The 20697-nt window shown below is 30.9% G+C and overlaps 1 protein-coding gene across 4 annotated transcripts; it reads right to left on the bottom strand.

Moving 5' to 3' along the window:
• Nucleotides 1–549: 549 nt before the first annotated feature.
• LOC124539663 (casein kinase I-like) lies at nt 550–20597 on the bottom strand. 4 transcript variants are annotated; one of them, XM_047116968.1, is made up of 9 exons: nt 20143–20595; nt 10757–10863; nt 9676–9797; nt 7965–8159; nt 6565–6664; nt 6141–6243; nt 5672–5758; nt 4747–4926; nt 550–2040 (listed from the first exon to the last, which is right to left on the bottom strand). In XM_047116968.1, the coding sequence occupies exons 1-9, from the start codon at nt 20272–20274 to the stop codon at nt 2038–2040; spliced, it is 1029 nt and encodes a 342-aa protein (XP_046972924.1). In that variant the 5' UTR covers nt 20275–20595; the 3' UTR covers nt 550–2037. The 4 variants fall into 4 exon arrangements, with proteins under 4 accessions (XP_046972924.1, XP_046972927.1, XP_046972926.1 ...); XM_047116971.1 differs by lacking the exon at nt 20143–20595 and adding an exon at nt 15332–15557; XM_047116970.1 differs by lacking the exon at nt 20143–20595 and adding an exon at nt 12101–12448.
• Between the last annotated feature and the right edge of the window lie 100 nt (nt 20598–20697).

The raw sequence follows: 20697 nt of genomic DNA, 5'->3' as shown, positions 1-20697 counted from the left end.
TTATATTGGAGAAAGATGCAAAGACGTTGATAATCAATCAAGTTTTACCTCTTTTATCACTTTTCCACTTTTAAGCGTCTAGAGCCCAGATTATTTAATAATCATAATTTTATTTACTTATAAAGGGTATTTCTAGTACATAATATACTGGGTTACGTTATCCTCGTAGTACAAAAATAATACCACTTCCTCTCTTGATATCGTGATGTTGCTCTTACGTCTCCCAGTGTACCCATCGAATTCAACTGCAGTGAAGCCTTGTGTGTGTGAAGTGTACTTATCTTTATGTGCAATGGTGGCTTTGTATTTATAGTTTGTTAAATTTCATTCTGCGTTTAAGCCACTGAACTGTTAAAAACACGATAATACTTATAAGAGTTAAAAGTTGAGATACACTAAATTGCTAAAGTTTTATTTACAACAAAGGGATATGAATACTGTGCAGCACATAATTGACGAATTCTTTCGAGATCTTAAAGCCAACTCTGTACATATATATTCTTATTTTTTGGTGGCAATATAGAGGATATAAAAATAAAACCCACGAAGCACGTTTATTATTATTTATTAGAGTTAAGTGCAATAATGAACATATTAAAATGGAGACGAAATAACCATCGTCAAGTTAATGTACCAAATAACGTATCCTTTGACCGCAGATATAAAGAGGAATATTGAGATCCACATTATCACCAGTTTAAAAATTTGATCATATATATTCCAGTCATTTTACGGATGTAAATGGTCGTTTTTGTCCCCAAGTTACAAATGCTCGCAGTATAATATCGATCATGCACACTTTCATAATATAATAATTTTAAAGTGTCTTCTAGTCCGGGGAGCTAGTAATATAGGAGCATCTTGATATTTAATTCATATAAAAATATCACCTGACGGTCGAAAGGAGCAGTTGTGTTTTGTGACGTCACATGTCGACACAACCACGACAAATCCAAGTGTTCTTAAAAAAAATAACAGTTAAAATGAACAATGTTTCGTATTTACATTTCTCTTCTGCAGTACTTAAAATATACGATACATATGTATGTACCTAGTTCTTTCAGAACGCTTCACACACACACTCCTACCTATGTACAATTTCAAGAGTACGATTTGACAAATGACAAAAGAAATTTATAAACAATGGAACTTACATCTATGAATATGGGATGTCTGTGAAGCATTCCATAAGATTGGATTCACTTTCATTAACCTATTTTTATTTTTTTTACATTTTTTAATTTCAATTAAAGAGACCTATTCATTATATACCGGTAATCAGTGTTTTAAAAGTTTTTAGCCAATATTCGCATCGAAGTATTATTATAATTGTATATATCTGTATTAGACCGTCTAAAAAAATATGCGCCTTTACAAATATATTAAAAAATCGTACACACACTTTGGAGTTTTCTCAAGCGACTGTGCACACTGCAAAACTATTTTAGACATATAACTAATTATACCGATTAACTCTAGCTATTTAGGAAGAACTAACATCGACGAACTTAATAAATATTGAGACAAAATAAGACCTAAATTTTAAATTATTAATCAAAATGTCACATCATTTCAAACATTACAATGAATTTTTTTATTTTCTCGATATAAAAAAAAATGCAAATCAACGATCCGAAGATCCTAACACGTGCTACTCGATAGGTGAGGACATTACCAAAAATATAATACAATCCCATATGAAAAAAATAGGTATATTATTCAATATCTGCGTTCACAGAAAAAGTTAGTCACCGAAGTTTTTATACACTTTCGTTAAACAAAAGGACACTATACACTACGCCGACGTTAACTTAAAAGGCCTCTGTAATAAAATAGAAAGTCTGTCCCGGCCTCGCCGCGAGCGTCGCCGGCGGGCCGAGGTCGGCAGCGGCGCCCGCGCACTCCGCACTCCGCACGCACTCCGCACTCCGCACTCCGCACTCCGCACGCACTCCCACTCCGCACTCCGCACACACACACTTATCGCGCTCGCTTCCTCGCGGGACCGCCCGTGGCTGCCGAACGTCGTAATCTCTTTCACTGAAAGTAAGATAACATTCCATCAGTTACAATAATTACATTACTACTAGTATATTCATGGATATAGCACAAGCTCTACTGTCATCTATGTTTCTATATGGTGTTCATTAATAATATGTACTATAATTAAATGGAGTTTACTGATTACAACTTTACGATGCTATATACACAGTACGGACCAAGATATTACCGTGATGATGGTCTTGATATGTTAAAAATAAGTTTTTACCGTTTCATTGCAATCGTCTCCTTTGCTGTTTAGTTTTAAAAATATTCAGTATTTTTAAATATTTATTCAGTATATACAAAATTCACAATTGACAGTATTAGTATAATTCAAAAAGCAAAAATTACTCAATACATTTTTAAACTATGTCTTTAGATATATAAAAGGGACTACATGAGCTAAATGCAAGTTTTAACCACTGGGCCATCTCGGCTCATGAAATATGTAGTTGTTTTGAACCAAAGAACTAAAATATTTAGAAGTGTCATATGTACGTAATTCAATTTTTTTTTATAGAATGGAAACAGTATCTCTATGGAATATTCGTATACTCATATTCATTTATTATTCAATCGCCATTTTCTAACGACCGCCATATTGTATTGAATATGGCGGCAATGAATCGTGCATTGTTATCGAGACTTAACATATGTGAAAAAATCAGCTGATAACTTCAGTGGAAATGGGTGAAATATTTACTGCAAGTATCCAGGACATACATAATTAATTAACACTCATAAGTAAAAATAATACTGTTGTCCTATCCATTTTTATCAATCATAGATCTTACATCGTTCAGTATGGCGCATTCTATTGGAATATTCAGGCGTAACCTCGTTGCCTTGCTAAGCCACGAGAGGCATTTGTGTGAGTGTGTATGCGATTCTCAAGAGCAATTAGCTCTTGTAGTCCTCTTAATTTATTAGTTATTACCGTTTCATAGCAATCGTCTCCTTTGCTGTTTTAAAAATATTTAGTATTTTCAAATATTTATTCAATATATACAAAATTCACAGTTGATAGTAGTAGTATAATATTCAAAAGGCAAAAATAACTCAATACATTTTAAAGATAAGCTCTCTTTAGACATTTTAATAATTTAATGAAACCCATACGAAAACGAAACAAACCTATTTTTTATTATTTTCTTTTCCATCTTATTAACAATTTTTACACAATTTTACACGCAACGTTCAAACAATCATCCGTATTATATACTACTATAATAAATGCCTTTCTATTTAAAAACATTTAACCAATTTAAAAAATAAGTTAACCCAAAAATTCTATCAATATTATTATTAAGGGATATTATTTTCAATATATTAAGAAAATTACTACGAATTTGATTACTATCGTACGAAACACAAGGAAAAAAATGTATGTTTGTAGATCATACCCAAATCACAAACATTTAATGAACTGGTATATTATAACAAATCTATAATGTCACGCAACTCTTATCGATGATGCAATCTTACGAATTAAACCATAGATTTTCTAAGTGTGTAGATTCAAAACCAAAGGAGCAGAAACATTAAAATACTCTACTAAATAACTTCAAAAGACAACAATTTATATAAAGCTACGGTGCATTTCTCGACGGCGACTCGTCAAGGTTTCGTCGGCGATATCGGAATGGATTTCTTCTTCAACTGACCGACCGACTGGTGAGGTTTGACCGCCTGTCTACTCGAATTCTGAACCGCATGGATAGACTTCACCTGGGACGGACAGGGATGGGATCATAGAGGGGCAGCGGAGGGGTTGCGGGGCGCAGGCGGCGCGGCGGGTATAGTACGACACAACTCAGATGTCACATCGGCAAAATTCGTAAAACCGATCACATCCGAATTGAGTACGCTATCCCAAATTATCGGTATTTATTTCTCACGCGAATATGATCATCATACAAACGTAATAACTTGTAATATCATATGACCTAATATATACGTCAATTTGACGCGTCGATTTACACGCACTTGTTTTCTCTGACGCGTGAATCTATAGCGACGAATAGCATCGAATGGCGCGATAGGGAGCTATTTCTATTGATCGTGTAAATCGTCAGTAATCGGTTTTAATTTCATTCCATTGCATTTTCCGATGCTACATCTAATTTGTGTCTTACTATACGCTATCCCAAATTATCGGTATTTATTTCTCATGCGAATATGATCTTTGCACAAACGTAATAACTTGTAATATCATATGACCTAATATATACGTCAATTTGACGCGTCGATATACATGCACTTGTTTTTCTGTGACGCGTGAATCTATAGCGACGAATAGCGTCGAATGGCGCGATAGGGAGCTATTTCTATTGGTTGTGTAAATCGGCAGTAAAGTAAAAGTAAAGTAACAGCCTGTAAATTCCCACTGCTGGGCTAAAGGCCTCCTCTCCCTTTAAGGAGAAGATTTGGAACATATTCCACCACGCTGTTCCAATGCGGGTTGGTGGAATACACATGTGGCAGAATTTGTATGAAATTTGTCACATGCAGGTATCCTCACGATGTTTTCCTTCACCGCTGAGCACGAGATGAATTATAAAGACAAATTAAGCACATGAATCAGCGGTGCTTGCCTGGGTTTGAACCCGAAATCATCGGTTGAGCAGAGAATCGTCAGTAATCGGTTTTAATTTTATTCCATTGCATTTTCCGATGGTACATCTAATTTTTGTCGTATTATACCTCGGTCTTGGGCGGCGGCTGCGCGGGCTGCTGCTGCGCGCGTCGCTGCACGGCGGGCGAGCGCCGGTCGGCGGGCGCGGCGCCGGCCTCCGTGCTCTGCTGCTTGCGCTGGCGCAGGATCGTCCAGTCGAACGTGTAGTCGTACTGGTAGTTCATCGTGCGGAACAGGATGCGGAACAACTGCGGGCGATAATTCGTTAGTTACGACACTTTGCTCCGTCGATTGCTTTTTATATGTATACGATACTATACGAGACACTTTTGACATGTTATTCTTTAGGATCCTGCGGGCGACAATTCGTTAGTGACACTTTGCTCTGCCGGTTGCTTTTTATATGTATACGATACTATACGAGACGCTTTTGACATGTTATTCTTTAGGATCCTATTTACCTTCCGGTATGTCTTTAAAAGAGTTTAGACACTTTTGACATGTTATTCTTTAGGATTCTATTTACCTTCCGGTATAAATAAATAAATAATAAATATGAGACAACATCACATACATTACTCTGATCCCAATGTAAGTAGCTGAAGCACTTGTGTTATGGACAATCAGAAGTAACGACGGTACCACAAACACTCAGACCCAAGACAACATAGAAAACTAATGGTAATCTACATCGACTCGGCCGGGAATCGAACCCGGGACCTCAGAGTGGCGTACCCATGAAAACCGGTGTACACACCACTCGACCACGGAGAACAGATTTTATTATATCTAAAACTTAAAAACTTGCCTCGTTATCATTACCTTATATACCGAGCAAGTAATTGCTTCTGTATAAAGTAGAATAAGCCAATGTTTTTATAAGAAGCAAACAAATGAATTTATAATTTAAGTCGCACGGTCGCGGCACTTGGTGCCGACTGCAATGCCGTCATCGAAATATATAATTTTTTTTTTTAATATAATTTAACTAACCTGTCTAAGATACATGTAATCAGGAGCTTCTTCGAAACAAAGACCACGGCAGTAATTTAAATACATTGAAAATTCCGCTGGGAATCCCTGTAAGAGACGAAATTATATTGTAAAACAAAAAAAATAATAATTAAAAAATTATAAATATATTTAAAACAATCAAATTACAAAACTGTACTTGATTATACAGTTAATATTAACTTGAATATACCAATATCTATACTAATATTAAAAATGATTCAGTGACTGTCTGTCAACTGTTTCTAAAGCTTTCACAGCCAAACAATGCCACCGAATTTGGTGAAAGTAAGCATACAGCAATTGTTAGCTCCAAGAAAGAACTTCATCTAGTGATCAAACCCAAAATTGGAACCTAGTCGAGACTTCTAATGAAGTCTAATTACTGTTGAATATTTAGTGACAAAGAGACAAATTATTTATTATAAAAAAATCGAATTAAAATACTTACCTTGCACAAAACTTCGACAGGCGTGGACATTTTCTTCTCGCTAATACGTTCGTATTTTTGTTTCTTTGTGATAGCTTTCAAGCCTTGCCACGGCAGGGAACCTCTGCAAATTATGAATTGTGTGTTTAAAAAAAAAATCTAATCGTCAAAAAATTTTTAGTCACAGTAGAAAAATGTTCCAAACCTTCTCCTCAAAGAGAGAGGAGGCCTTTAGCCCAGCAGTGGGAATTTACGGGCTGTTGTTGTTGTAGTAAATATCAATTTCGAGTTAAACATCCTCGAATACAACGACATTACACAACTTATTAAATAATCTATGTTACAAAGGTATATGCATTATACCACATATAATGACAAATTAAGGATTGTATTACATTTTTTTTCTTAATGATTGCACGTATTACAATAAACAGGATAAGCTCACCTATTGAAATACATAAGTACGTAGCCCATAGATTCCATGTCATCTCGCCGGGATTGCTCGATACCGAGGTGAGCGTTGATAGACGCATAGCGGGCTGTGCCTGTTGACAGAGACTACGAGTTAAAACCTTAAAAGTATCCAAGCAAGGAATTAATTGTTAATAATCCATTACGATTATTGAATAGGTTAGTTGACAATACGAAAATTAAATTGTGAATTATTGTAATCAGTGTATATTATGTATTTAAAAATGGTTATTTACTAACGAAACTTGAAAATAATACTTAATTTGTTCAAAAATCAATAAATAAAAATGCATTTTTTTCAAACGTTTGTCACGTGACACAAAGCCCGGCCAATCAGGAGATTGGCCGGGCTTATGATGAAGTCACTTTCTTGTAAACCTTGCTTTTCTAATATATGTACCACAGATTAAAATACAGCAAAGTGACGTCACCGACCCCATTGCAGCGCCATATTGTCCAAGTACCGTTTTCGCGCGTTATTTAAATATGGAATTTTTAATATGATATTTTTCGGCAAATATGTACTAGAAATAAAAAAATCAACTTTTACTGGGTTCCTTAACCTCTATTAAATAATATAAAATTGATTTTAAAAACCAGTCAAATAGCCTATTGTAACACATTTACAATTTTTCTTATTATAATTCTTTTACTTTAGATTAGGGCAGTTTTATAATTTAAATCATAAGATTCTTCTGAGCAAAGCTATTATTGATTCATCAAAGAGGTTGTTAACCATGTAAATCTGAACCGAAGACTGCTGGTTCAAATCGGGCAAGCATCACCAATTTTCATGTGCCATATTTGTGTTTACAATTCATCTTGTTGTCCTTTGTGAAGAAAAACATTGCACAAGAATATGCCACGTGACTCTGTACCAACCGACATTGGAGGGCGTTGAGAAATAAAATTTAAGGCTTCGACGCAAAATAGAAATTTCTTTAGATTATTTCCTTCAAGTCGGAATTTTTTAATCTTTTCAAATCAAAATAAACTTAATTCAAGTAGGCTTTCACAAGCACTTGAATCGTGAATGTCTTAAAGAAATCATAAATAATTAAATTTCGAACTATGTAGGTATTATTAGTTAATATGATCTTAGTTGTATTTATGCTGACAATATTGTCAGTTATATATGAGAACTACGCAATCCATACTGATTATTTTAATGTAATCTAATTTAGATAATATTCGTCAACTAACTATTAGTACTTTTGTTTATAAAATAATGTTAAATGCTCATACAACACTGACTAAACTTCAACCACAATTTCAACAAAAATAACAATATCTGGAAATGGAATAATTAGCGCAGCAGAAACTAACTCAGGTCTAAAGTACGAGAGTTTAGAGTTATGTATGAAATAGTCTAACCAGTCAGGTTTTTGTCCTCGCGGTAGGCGATGTGGGCTCGGGTGCGCACGTCTCGGAACTTCTTCGCGAGACCGAAGTCGATCATGTATAGCTTGTTGCAGTGCCGACCGATACCCATCAGGAAGTTGTCCGGCTTTATGTCGCGGTGGATGAAACACTTGCAGTGGACGAACTCCACGCGACCCAGCATTTGATCTGTCACGACAATCATAATGTATACAACAGTTCTATAATTAAACAAAAATAATATTTCGTATAAGTCTTGACGACCTCCGTGGTCGAGTGGTGAGTACACCGGTTTTCATGGGTATGCCACTCTGAGGTCCCGGGTTCGATTCCCGGCCGAGTCGATGTAGATTACCATTAGTTTTCTATGTTGTCTTGGGTCTGGGTGTTTGTGGTACCGTCGTTACTTCTGATTTCCATAACACAAGTGCTTCAGCTACTTACAGTGGGATCAGAGTAATGTATGTGATGTTGTCTCATATTTATATTTATATTTAAGTGAACAGACCGATTTTGACCTTAATGAAAACATTTAATAATCTCTTAACAATAACTTTTCAATGTGAAATTTGAAAATATAAAAAAAAAGTAATATCTAATTAAATCGAAAGTATCCAATATTTGCACCTATGCACCTATTTTGTTAAAACCGGAATAAAATGTGTATACTTGAACCTAAATAATTTATTTAAATACAATTTTTTTTTTTTAAACAATATTTGGGATTTTTTTATCTTCTATAGATTTAATTAAAAATAAAAAATACAGCATTCTGCTATAATTTTAATACATGCGTGATGTCTTTCTTGTGGATAGCCTTAGCCATGACGCGATCATATCTTTCATGAATACACACAGCACCCAGTTGGATTGCAAAATTTTCCTTCAAATTGCATTGTTTGAGCAAGTTTGAACTTTGAGGTGGAGCCGGTGATATTCTAAATTCAAAATGGCGACCACATTCCGCCGTTAGTCGCCATTTTGAATTCAAAGGGTTTTGGTAACTAACTATTTATTTTAACTTAAGTAACAAACAACTTTAGTTCGCTTGTTGTGATTGAGATTAATAAAATTATACACGAAACGCAGAAAAGTAAACTTATTTTATATCATATTACGTTTAACAAGAAAATTAATGTATCTTACAAATATAAATTTTATATGTATTTTTAAAAAACGCTGCAATACGCCTTAAATAAAACATACACATGAGCAAATTATTGAAATACTTTATGTTCTTGACATTGCACCAACTGCTAGTATTTATTTATTCCCTCGTGTTTACATGGAATCAAGAATATTGCATTAAATTCAATTTAAATAAACATGGGGTTAATGTTATATAAAAAATATGAGCTTGTATATATATATTTAATAACTAAATCATTTAAAAGTTGTAAAAGATTAACTTACTTGCTGGTCAATTCTTGTTAGAATTTACATTCTGAACTGGTAAGTGTTGTACTTTTCACACAATCATAACTAATTATTGATAGACAAAAAAAACAAACTTTTGATAATCGTAGCAACAATTACATCTTCAAGTATAAATAGACATGAGACCTGTATATTTGTTATTTTCTCAAAAGGAAAAAATAAGATAAGTATAAAAAATGTGACTTATTTATCACAGAAAGAAATAAATAATCTAAGCAAAAGTAATTATTGTCAACAAAATATTGTCTAATTATTATAAGCTACTGACCTGCAAGCATAAGAACCGTCTTGATTGTGAATTGACGCGAACAAAAGTTGAACAAGTCCTCCAGAGATGGACCAAGAAGGTCCATGACGAGGATGTTGTGGTCTCTTTCGAAGCCGTACCATCTGAAACAAATAACATTATCTTATGATTCCCGTAAATAAAATAACACTTCAAAAGTGAAAATAAATACATATTATTTGTTACTACAAAGTTTCAATACATTTATTTTTTGTATACTGAAGAGATTTATAAGCATTAATATAAACATTATTTGTTGGACATCATAAGAGAAGGGATTTTATAAACATTCTAAGGAATTTAATATTATTTAAATTGATCTTGCGGCAGACAATTAATACTCATTCAACCTACACTGTAAATAGTTTCGTTCAAGTTGCTAAATCAATTATTAAATCTGTGTACATAAATACAACTTGATTTCTACAACTAGTAAACAAACCTGTTTTTTAAGTATTAATTCTATGTGTTATTATATAATATGATTAATTAACATTTCTTCAAACTTATAACAAGCAACAAATTTGAGAAGGCCTTGAAACTGTTGCTAAAACTGTAATGAGGTCAACTGACAATTTACATAATATGGTTGTGAAAATCTCTTCAATCCAAGGATTTTATAAGCTTTGTTATTAATTTAAAACAACTTAATGATACATTTTTGTTTATTTATTGTTTCCGAATATGCTATTGATAATTGATTTATCCTGGCAACTTGCAATAACTTCAATCACTCTAAAATCTATTTTAATATATTATGTGTTAATTATTTGTTTATTTAAGTAAACCCTATGCATACATACATAAATTACCAGAATTGTGGCGGGTTCACATTCACACTGCAGTATCAATAGCTAAGCTAAGCCATATGTTCTAAGAGATTTAGCAATGATTGAAAATCAGTATTTTAATTAAACATTTTCTCTACAAATTTTGATAACAACTCTGAATTATTATTATTTTTAAAGCAATACAACAGCTGTTTGATGGTAGAATATCTTATAATAGTCCTTCATTAAGTTACTAATTATATACTTAAATTTTATCATGTCTCTTTATTTACCTGATATGTGGTATGCCAATGCCCCCATGGAGCATTTTATATACTCGACTCTCATAGAGAAGCTGTGGATGCCGCGCCTTAATCGATTCTATCTTAACAGCGACCTCCTGTGACAAATAAATACATATTGTTAAGACACCATAGTACAAATACACCTTATTATATATCTATAAATTTTATACCAAAGCTTTAAGAAGGGCAGCTTTGTAATAATATTACAATAACTACTACAGAATTCATTTCACATATAGAGTATTGTGAAACAAACCTCAACACTACATTTACCTTAGCTTAAATTAAGACATGTCTTGCGAGGTTGTAAATATAATACAATTAAAAATAAACATTAAAGGGGCTACACAATCAATTAATATTTTTATCTTATGGAATAAACACATTTGATCAACAACTCTATTGTTATACCACAATTAACTGACATATCTTATAGCATTGGTAAAAACCTAATTGAATACAGCCAAACCAAAGCATTTAAACCAAAGAACTATTAACTATTTCTAATTTTAATTTTATAACAATGACAATAAATGTAATTTCAGAATGTTGAGTGATTGTGCTATAAATAACAACTTGCTTACACCTATTGTATTATATCTATAACTTTCACAAATTAACCTACAAAAAATTAAAGATTATAACAAAAGTAATATGTATATATAATTAATATTGACACTTTATAGTAAGACGATGATAGTATGATTAAAAAAATTGTTATATTTGATATATAACAATTTTTTTAATCATACTATCATCGTCTTACTATAAAGTGTCAATATTAATTCATATTTCATAGTATAGTTCATATTGCATCTAAATAAAAATCTGATAGAAACAACAATGTATCAAATTGATTGTTGTCAGATATATTTGTGCAACAAAAAATACTCATTTCGATATAAATATAGATATATAATAACAAGAATATTTTAGAAATTTGTGATAAATTGTATATAATCAAAGTTTATTTCCCATCAAAATCATATGATTCAGATTTTTACAAATATCTTGTATCGTTTATTTACAACCGACAAAAATAATATTGTTAAAAAAGGAAAATAAATTCTTAAAGATAAAACTGACAATTATTATGGTAAATGTATCTCTATTGAATATACGAAAACTTCAATCTATTGAAACGTTATAAAATGGCTAATTACATTAAAAATATAATAAAACATGCAATATATATATTGTAGCTTCATAATCATGTAAAACATAATAAGAATTTGATTTGTAAAGTTTTTAAAGGGAATTCGTGAATCGAACGGCCCGTTTATGAGAATCTTACTTTGTTGAGTCATAATTTTTGTTTCAAGTTTTATTTACCTCGTTCGTACTGTCTTTAGCATAAAATATATCTCCAAAACTTCCACTGCCGATTTTGCGGATGATTTCATATCTACCATTTATTATTAATTTCGTCTTGCAATATAAAATGCGTTCGAAGGAAGCCATTTTCTTTTGCCTTCATCACTCGCTGTCACTAAACTATGTAAACTCCTATTTTAGGACACTAATTTACCATTTTAGTTTTAGTTTTTATACTTATTTAAAAATCACTAATTGTATATGAACGCTATGAAAAACTACGTAAATTAATCATTTTTAGTACAAAGTGGTCATCGTCAGCTTGTACCTCGTGACGTCACAATAGCTGTGATACCAGACTTAAAATATTGAAATATTACCACTCTCAACAAAACTACCAATACGATCAGTGTTGCCAGAACGATTATTGTGTTTTGTTTTAATAACATTGCTGTTGGTGCTTTAATATTAATAATAATTTACCGTATTAATTATGCTTTTGTACTCCTTTTTTATTTGTTAGATCAAATTAAATTTATTTGAAAAAATTAGAAACCATATTTTTAAGTGCTTGATGAAGTCGATAACTATATCGCTCTTGTTGAAATAATATCACACTCCATGCTCATAATAATTATTTTATAATTTTAATTTCACCATTTTAAAGGCATGCATTTTTTAGTCCTTATAGAAGTTATATTTTATCATTTGAATATATTGCTATAAGACAGTCTGAACATTGTAGTGGAGAAAAATGTGAATGCTAATTCCCGTTTATATGTGTACATTACTCATATATTTTTTTTAATACATCAATAATAAAATATTTACAGTAACATCACTACCAGGAATGCGCTTTCGATTCTATATTCACTATTTGAGACTTCCCGCGCGCTCCGGCTACCTTTTGTTTGTTTTATAATCTGACCCGATAATATAAATATACTACTTAAATTTTTTCCCCTTTAGTAATTACTTTATTGAATTCGAATCATTGTCTAAACCCTTAACGTGCGCGTCTTATCATTTATTGTAATGATAATATAAAACATTATAGTTTTATTATATGTATTGAGTTATATGTAAAATGTTACTAATTAGTAGTTGATTGAGTACAAACTGGACGTGATAATGAATATTGATATATTTTTACTTCGCTATTCTCCTATGTATATATCATTTAAAATTATAAAGTGAATGAATAAAATAAATCGTGTCTAATATTGAAAGTATGTATTCTAGTTATCATTATCAAGAATATTTGACGAAGACTTATACCTACCTATATATTTTTACAAGTTTTTGGTATTTTAGTAGTTCCGGATGCGCCTGCTAGTTTTTTTTTAAATTATTTCGTTTTGTAATAAAGTATTCATACAGTTATTTAATACAGGACATTTACCATGTTTTTTTATATTCAGTAGATAGAGCTCGATATTTTGATTTGTTCACGAGACTCTCGTAAACATCCCGTATTAAATAACTCAAATAATAAAAATAACCATGTTAGTTTATAATCTTATACATAGTATTCTTATAATTAAGTTTCGAATATGAAAAGTTTATCTCTAGGAACGTCATATTGTTCGTTACATTTCTTTAAGCAAAAAATAATATACGCCATGATTTTCCCGGCACTAACGAAGCGACCACGATCACTCACGACGAATGAGAAAACTTTTCTTTTCACTGTTTCAACAGTTTGATTTAATAATATAATGGAGGTTTTTCACTGTAGTGAGCTAAGTCCAACTCATACCTGTTTTTAACATTCTGTCTATCATAGAATAAATTATGTCAATGGAGGTAGTAGTACAAAATCAACCTCGATTTTAGAAAACTTTTTTTAAAATTACTTAACATTAAACTTTTCAAAATTTGATGCTATTGCATTAAGTTTACAGTTATCTTAAGAAAAAAGAAATATCATATTCTTTTTTCTTCAAATTTGCCAGAGCAGCAGCTTACTTTCAGAATCAATGAGTGTAAACACTAACCACTGACTACTACTTTATATTTATATCTATATTTTCAATTTGTGGTTTTATAAACCACTATCTCAACAAAGCATATATTCATGGATTTCTTTTAACATTTTTCTTACCAAAATTTTGATTGTTAAAATTATTTTATCTCATGTTATGAAACAGTTTTTTAATTTCACCATACCCATGCACATATAAAGGTAGTAATCATGCATTACACCAAAACTAAGCAGGAAAGTAGTATAATGAGGACCCTAAATTGAAGTTTTTTATTGAATTTATATCACCTAGTACGTTTGACTGTACAAAGATTACTAATGAGAAACTACATAGGATTTATTATGGAGATCATGATAGAGCCAATATATATATATGAATATATATGAATAATCTGAAACTTAAAATATATTGAAATGTTATAAAAATAAAAACTAATAAAAAGATTAAAAAAGTCTAAATAAACTTTTCTTAAACTCAATTCACATGTTGAAATAAATACATTAGCAAGTAAATGTTTAAAAAATGTACATTCTTTACTCACAGTTAAAATATTACTCACGCTGGGGAAATGTTAAACTTAAAATAGACAAAAAATTATTTTTAATTTGACCTAAGTACAGAAACAAGAAAAAAAGTTTTCCTACCCTACAGAATATATGGGGCAGAATTTTATGCTGGTTAATATTTAGAAACAAAAAGTCAAATGTAACAGATTTTATGTGGTAGTAGTAGTTAGGATTCCAATGCCTATCCAATGGTAATGACTTACCGTGAAATTCTTATAATTTCTTCATGTAAATCAAGAGGAATGGTCTGCTTTCAGGCATTTTTTTAGATGGGTTGAGTTTCAGTCAACTTTTAGAACCACTGCTATAAATTATTCAAGAATTCTACCAATGATGAAGTTGGTTATTATTGTTACTGTGATTGTAATATAGCCTATGATTGTTTAAAAGAAGCTGTTTTTATGAAATTGTGATTAGATTCGTGTTAGTTTGTGTACCATGCAAAAACATTTAATACCATATGATAGATATCAGTACTCAGTACTCATCACCTAAGCTGTCCTTATTTTTTTATATTTATCAGTTTGCAGGCCAAACTACCTTACATTCATTCTGTTTACTAATTAAAAAGAACTACGGAAGTGATGGCATGCAAATATAATTTTTTTTTTATTTTTAGTAGTCAAATTCAGTTCATGTCTTGAATATTACTTTTTTGGATAAAGATTATGCTCAAAACACACGGTAATGCATTTTACCTCTCCAGTATATCTGTGGTTCGCCTGATATATTTCACCAAATGAACCTTGTCCTAATTTTGCCACTATTTTATATCTATCGGCAATAAATATATGCCTGAGTTGGCTAGACATATTGTACTGCGTATCTCAAACTATTTATTGATGCTATCAAGCGCATTTAACTTAAACTAATTTCTTGAAAACTCTTAATAGTAAACTTAATAACAAACTACATGAAATCTCGATCACATTTTAATCAACAAATATTTTACCACAGATAAATATAAACATCAAAAACTGAACTCGTAGACATGAAGTCTATAGTTTCCTTTACGTCTATGGAATATTTCGTTTCGTCAGAACTCTCAACATAAGGCTACGAATGCACTATCAGCAAAAAACTTACATATTGTTACATTATAAAGGTCCTGCATACTTTGAATTTGTTTTTTTTTTCATTGTTAAGGGTAATAATAAGAAGTATGTATTCTGTATACAATGCTGTATGTTTCCGAAGGTACAAATTAAAAATATTTAAATAATTTTAGACTCACACAATTTTGATACGTATGTGATGGGTGTAATATTTGTCAGTTTATATTTTTTACAACATCAGAGCTTTGATTTTATTTATTGACCACTGGCATTAGATTGTCTTGAGTTTAGAAATCTGTCTTTTACGGTTTGAATGAAATTATCTAATGATAAATATCTTATTGAATTCAAATCTATTCATATCCTCTCTAAATCTATAAGATAGATAGATCCTTTAAATAACATTTATTTACAAGGTTTACAGCAAGTAAAAAAGTGGGCTCGTAGCTGAGTTTTTCAGTAGTCTGAATCTTAAATAAGGAAGAGACTTGTGTAAGGTACAAAAGTCTCTTCCTTCCTATCAGAGTAGTCTGAAGAAACTACTGGATTATCTGAAATTCACCACATTCTAAATCTTAGGCCAAAATCTCAAACATCATACATATCATTTCATTTCATCAAGGATTATCATTGATATCAAGATTGGTTTGAAAATTATAATTCAGTTCTTAATGGAAAAAGACGAAATGGGTGCTGTTCTCCTTACCAATGCAAGAAAGGAAATTTGAGAGCTAACGAATATGAAGAATAGTGATTCAACTAAATTTCTACGGAATTTTTATTTATCGTGCCTGATGGGATCGCATCGCGTAATATATGTTGATGTTATTGCTTTGGGGTAAAAAAGAGCTGTCCTGGCCATTATATACCACATTTGCTTTGCAGTAAGCTTACAATAATATAATACAAGCTTTAAACTAAACTCATAATTTCCATCTTCGTAAAGTCAATACAGGAAGTATTGACCTGGTGTATAATAAAAAATAAATAAATCTCATGTCATAAAACATTGATATAAGCAATATGCCTATGCATATATGTATAATGCTAAATACAAGAGTATTAATTGTAAAAACGCATCAGCTTAGTATTTGTTCATTTGCCAGGTTGAATATAATTAAATTAAATTGTACGATATAGACATAAACTCTGGAATTAAAATGATGGAAAAAGAATAACTGGTGAGTTTTGTGACAGTTGTTCTGGGTAAAACTTAATTTCCCAACCGAAGTAGTAGTAATAAGTAGTAGTTGCTTTAATACAATACTTTAACATGATGATTCAAAATGGCATTTATGAGACTACTTTAATGAGCATTCACAGTAAAGCAGATTTTATTAAAACCATAACTTGTAAATGTTATATCTTACACTGTCACGTCAGAATAATTTGATAAGATTATAAATAGCTTTCGTCAAATTGCGATTAGTTCCGAGATTAAGTTCGATTCGGCAAAAAAAGAATAAAAAAAAATAAATACCTAATAAAATTCCATAACGTCACGAACGCATTTGTTATTTCGCGGAATTGAAGAGTTTGTATAGTCACACTGCTGTTTTTTAACTTATTTTTTTTTTCAATTTTAGGATATATATAATCACTAGGTCATTATAAACCTATTCCAATGGCATAAAGAGAAAGATAAACAAACCATAGACTTATATTCAATAAAACCTGTTAATCAATACTATATCACTATTTATACTACAATTGTATTTAATTTAGAAATATATTTAATAATAAATACACCATGAGGTTTCATTAACAAACTTGTAACTATTTACATGAACTTTTAAACAAGTGTAAGTATCCCACTCAGTTTTGTAATTCTATACTAAATAAATTTTTCGTTCATTAAACTTTTGATGAGATTTTGACAATTTTTTAAATTCTAAATAATGATTTATCTAATAGGGAGATGGATAATATAATATTTACGTATCTCTACTATTTAATGTTGTAAACATATAAGAACAAATTTAAGACTTAACAATGTAAAAACTCAATTTACATTTCTATATCTATTACAAGAATGAAGTAAAGACAAATTAAGAACATTGACGTATAATTGGGTCAAGATCAAGAGCTGAGATGGCCCAGTGATTGTGGATTCAAACCCAGGCAAGCACCACTATACATATGTGCTTAATTTGTGTTTATAATTCATCTCATGCTTGGCGGTGAAGGAAACATTGTGAGGAAACCTGCATGTGTCTAATTTCATCGAAATTTTGCCCCATGTGCATTTCACCAACCCGCATTGGAAAAGTGTGGTGGAATATGTTCCAAATCCTCTCCTTAATGGAAGACGAGGCCTTATCCCAGCAGTGGGAAATTTACAGACTGTCACTCACTTTGGGTCAAGATCCTGAATAACCTATATTCTTTAAATTTAAAAGTAAAATTAAGCCAATAAGGATATGGTTTGTTAATATATTCTTCTCTAAGGCTATAACAATGCCTTTTAATTAAAGAAATAAATGAATATCAATGACATTAGAAATATCTATATATAAATATCATATGTTAGAATTTTTTACTGCATTCCCTCGCATTAAATATTGAAGTCTTATAGTATTGTTCAGCATATTAAATAATCCCAGTTATGAATAAAACAAACTGCTACAAAATTAAAATTTAGAAATATTGTACATTGTATACATAAAATGTATATCTTAGTTTTATTGATATTGAGAACTTTGAAATGGAAAGAAATCTGTGTCTGAATAATGTCACAGCTAGTTAAATATTTATTTTTTCTGAAAGACTATATATAGATTTCAAATATTTGAAATGAATAAAACTGAACTGAATCACAATCAATTAATTAAAAAAAAACAAAACACAGCCTGTAATTTTTTCCCACTGCTGGACTAAGTCCTCCTCTCCCTTTGAAGTAGGTTTGCAACATATTTTATAATGGTGTTGTGTTGCAAAGCCGGATGGTGGAATACAAATGTGGCAGAATATTCATGAAAATAGACACATGCAGGTTTCCTCGCAATGTTTCCTTCACCGCCGAGCATCAGATGAATTATAAACACAAATGCACATGAATATTCAGTGGTGTTTGCCAAAAGGTTTGAACCCCAATCATTGGTTAAGATGTATGCTTTTTAACCACTGGGCCATCTCAGCAGTCTCAATTACTGAAATTCTGTATATAATTCATATCAAATTAAATATTTTGATTCAATTACGAATCAGTCAGGTTTTTTTTGTTTAAGGCTAATATAATTTAAAGCCACCTTTACCTCTGGTATTTACTCTATTTATAACACAACCAACATCAATGATAACAAAACCATTATGAGACAACACAGGATGTGTTTTAAAAAAGTAGACTAGCTATTTATACAACTGTTACTTCATATTAATCATTTAGGTTATATTTGTATAATCATTTGCCTTAAAATTATCAGCCCAGGCATGAAAAGCATCCATTCTGAGTAAGTCAATAACATGGTATAAAGTTGTGTCACAGTATATTAATTGAATGTTATTAGTAATTAATTCAAAGTCTATTTCAACCAGGAGGGAAGTAAAACAAATTAAAAAACTTTGACATTGCATTCATGTGATATTATTGTTCAAGATCTTGAATAATACTAAATGATATTTATTATTAATTTGTACACAAGTATTTTAAATATTGGCAAGTTTGAAGTTGTGTTGAACGAAAATTGAAATATATCAGTAGTGTACTCTTTAGATATGCAACACTATTCCACATTATTCTAGAACTGTCTGTAGTACAGTACAGTGTACTAGAATATACTTAGAGCATGGAATATGTAAACCTCTATTTGTTTATCTTCATTACTTCTTCAATATGGTATATCTTACTAGTACAACCTCAAAATACTACTGTGTAAAACAAATAGTCATTTATGAATCACTTTAAATTTACATACTATATCAAATTATAAGAAAACTTGTATTTTATTCATTTGAAATGCAATATATATTAATTATATATTATGTGAAATGCTAGTGACAGATCTTTAGTTGTTTCATAACTCATATATAATTTTGCTAACTCATAATTCTAACATTTACATTTTTGAAACCCACACATAAAATGTATTTTATAGCAATCGTAATCTTACTTAAAGGTCATTGTTAGCTCATTCACTTCCTAATCAAAACTTGAATTAATAAATATTGACATGTGATGAAATATATGCTCAAATAACACAGCCTAATATGACAATTGTAAAAAAATATATATTCAACATATGTCTTTCGGGTTTTATACTATTTTACGTGCTTTATCTTTATATTAGTTAGTTTAGTTAGGTAAACTTGTAAATTGAAATGAAATCTTTTTTCACTGTTTTAAAGAATATTGACGTAAATGTACGATAAAACACATATACAACATATTGTACTATAGTATTTGGTATATTATTATTTGTCGTATTTCTTAATTCTAGTAAATGATCAGGACTTACCTCGCCATTGGCAACGTTTATTCCCAAAAAAATTTCACCAAATGAGCCACCTCCGATTCTTCGAATGATTCTATATTTATTTATAATAAGAAGTTCTTGTCGAAAAGCGATGAGATGGTTGAACGAAGACATGTTTACGTCTTGTATGCAATTATATTATTTTAATAATAGTTCGAATTAACACTTATACGGAGTCAAGGATCATTATTCGCTTAGTAAGATATCGACGATTCGTCAGTTGGCAAATAAAAGTACTTCGCAGATGTTTTTAGTTTATTTTTTATAGAGCAACCAAAATACTCAACACTGCAATGACACGTTTTGATACGCTAACACTTTTATTTAAATCTAGATTTATATAAAATTTATTGGATTTGTTGAACGGAAAGAAACAAAAATATGTGGCTTGTAATAATGGAAATGGCCTCCGCCCTTACGGTGCGTTCCAAATTTCCAATTTGTACGATGTCACAGACTATACATGTCCCGATTTGATAGATTTGTGTCGGACATTTAAATATTGCATGTTTTCTATTTTAACATAAAAAAAACTAT

Source organism: Vanessa cardui, chromosome 23 (genome assembly GCF_905220365.1).
Source record: "Vanessa cardui chromosome 23, ilVanCard2.1, whole genome shotgun sequence".
Taxonomy (NCBI): domain Eukaryota; kingdom Metazoa; phylum Arthropoda; class Insecta; order Lepidoptera; family Nymphalidae; genus Vanessa; species Vanessa cardui.
Note: the sequence above shows the minus strand (reverse complement) of the source record. Positions and strands in the feature narration are given on the sequence as shown.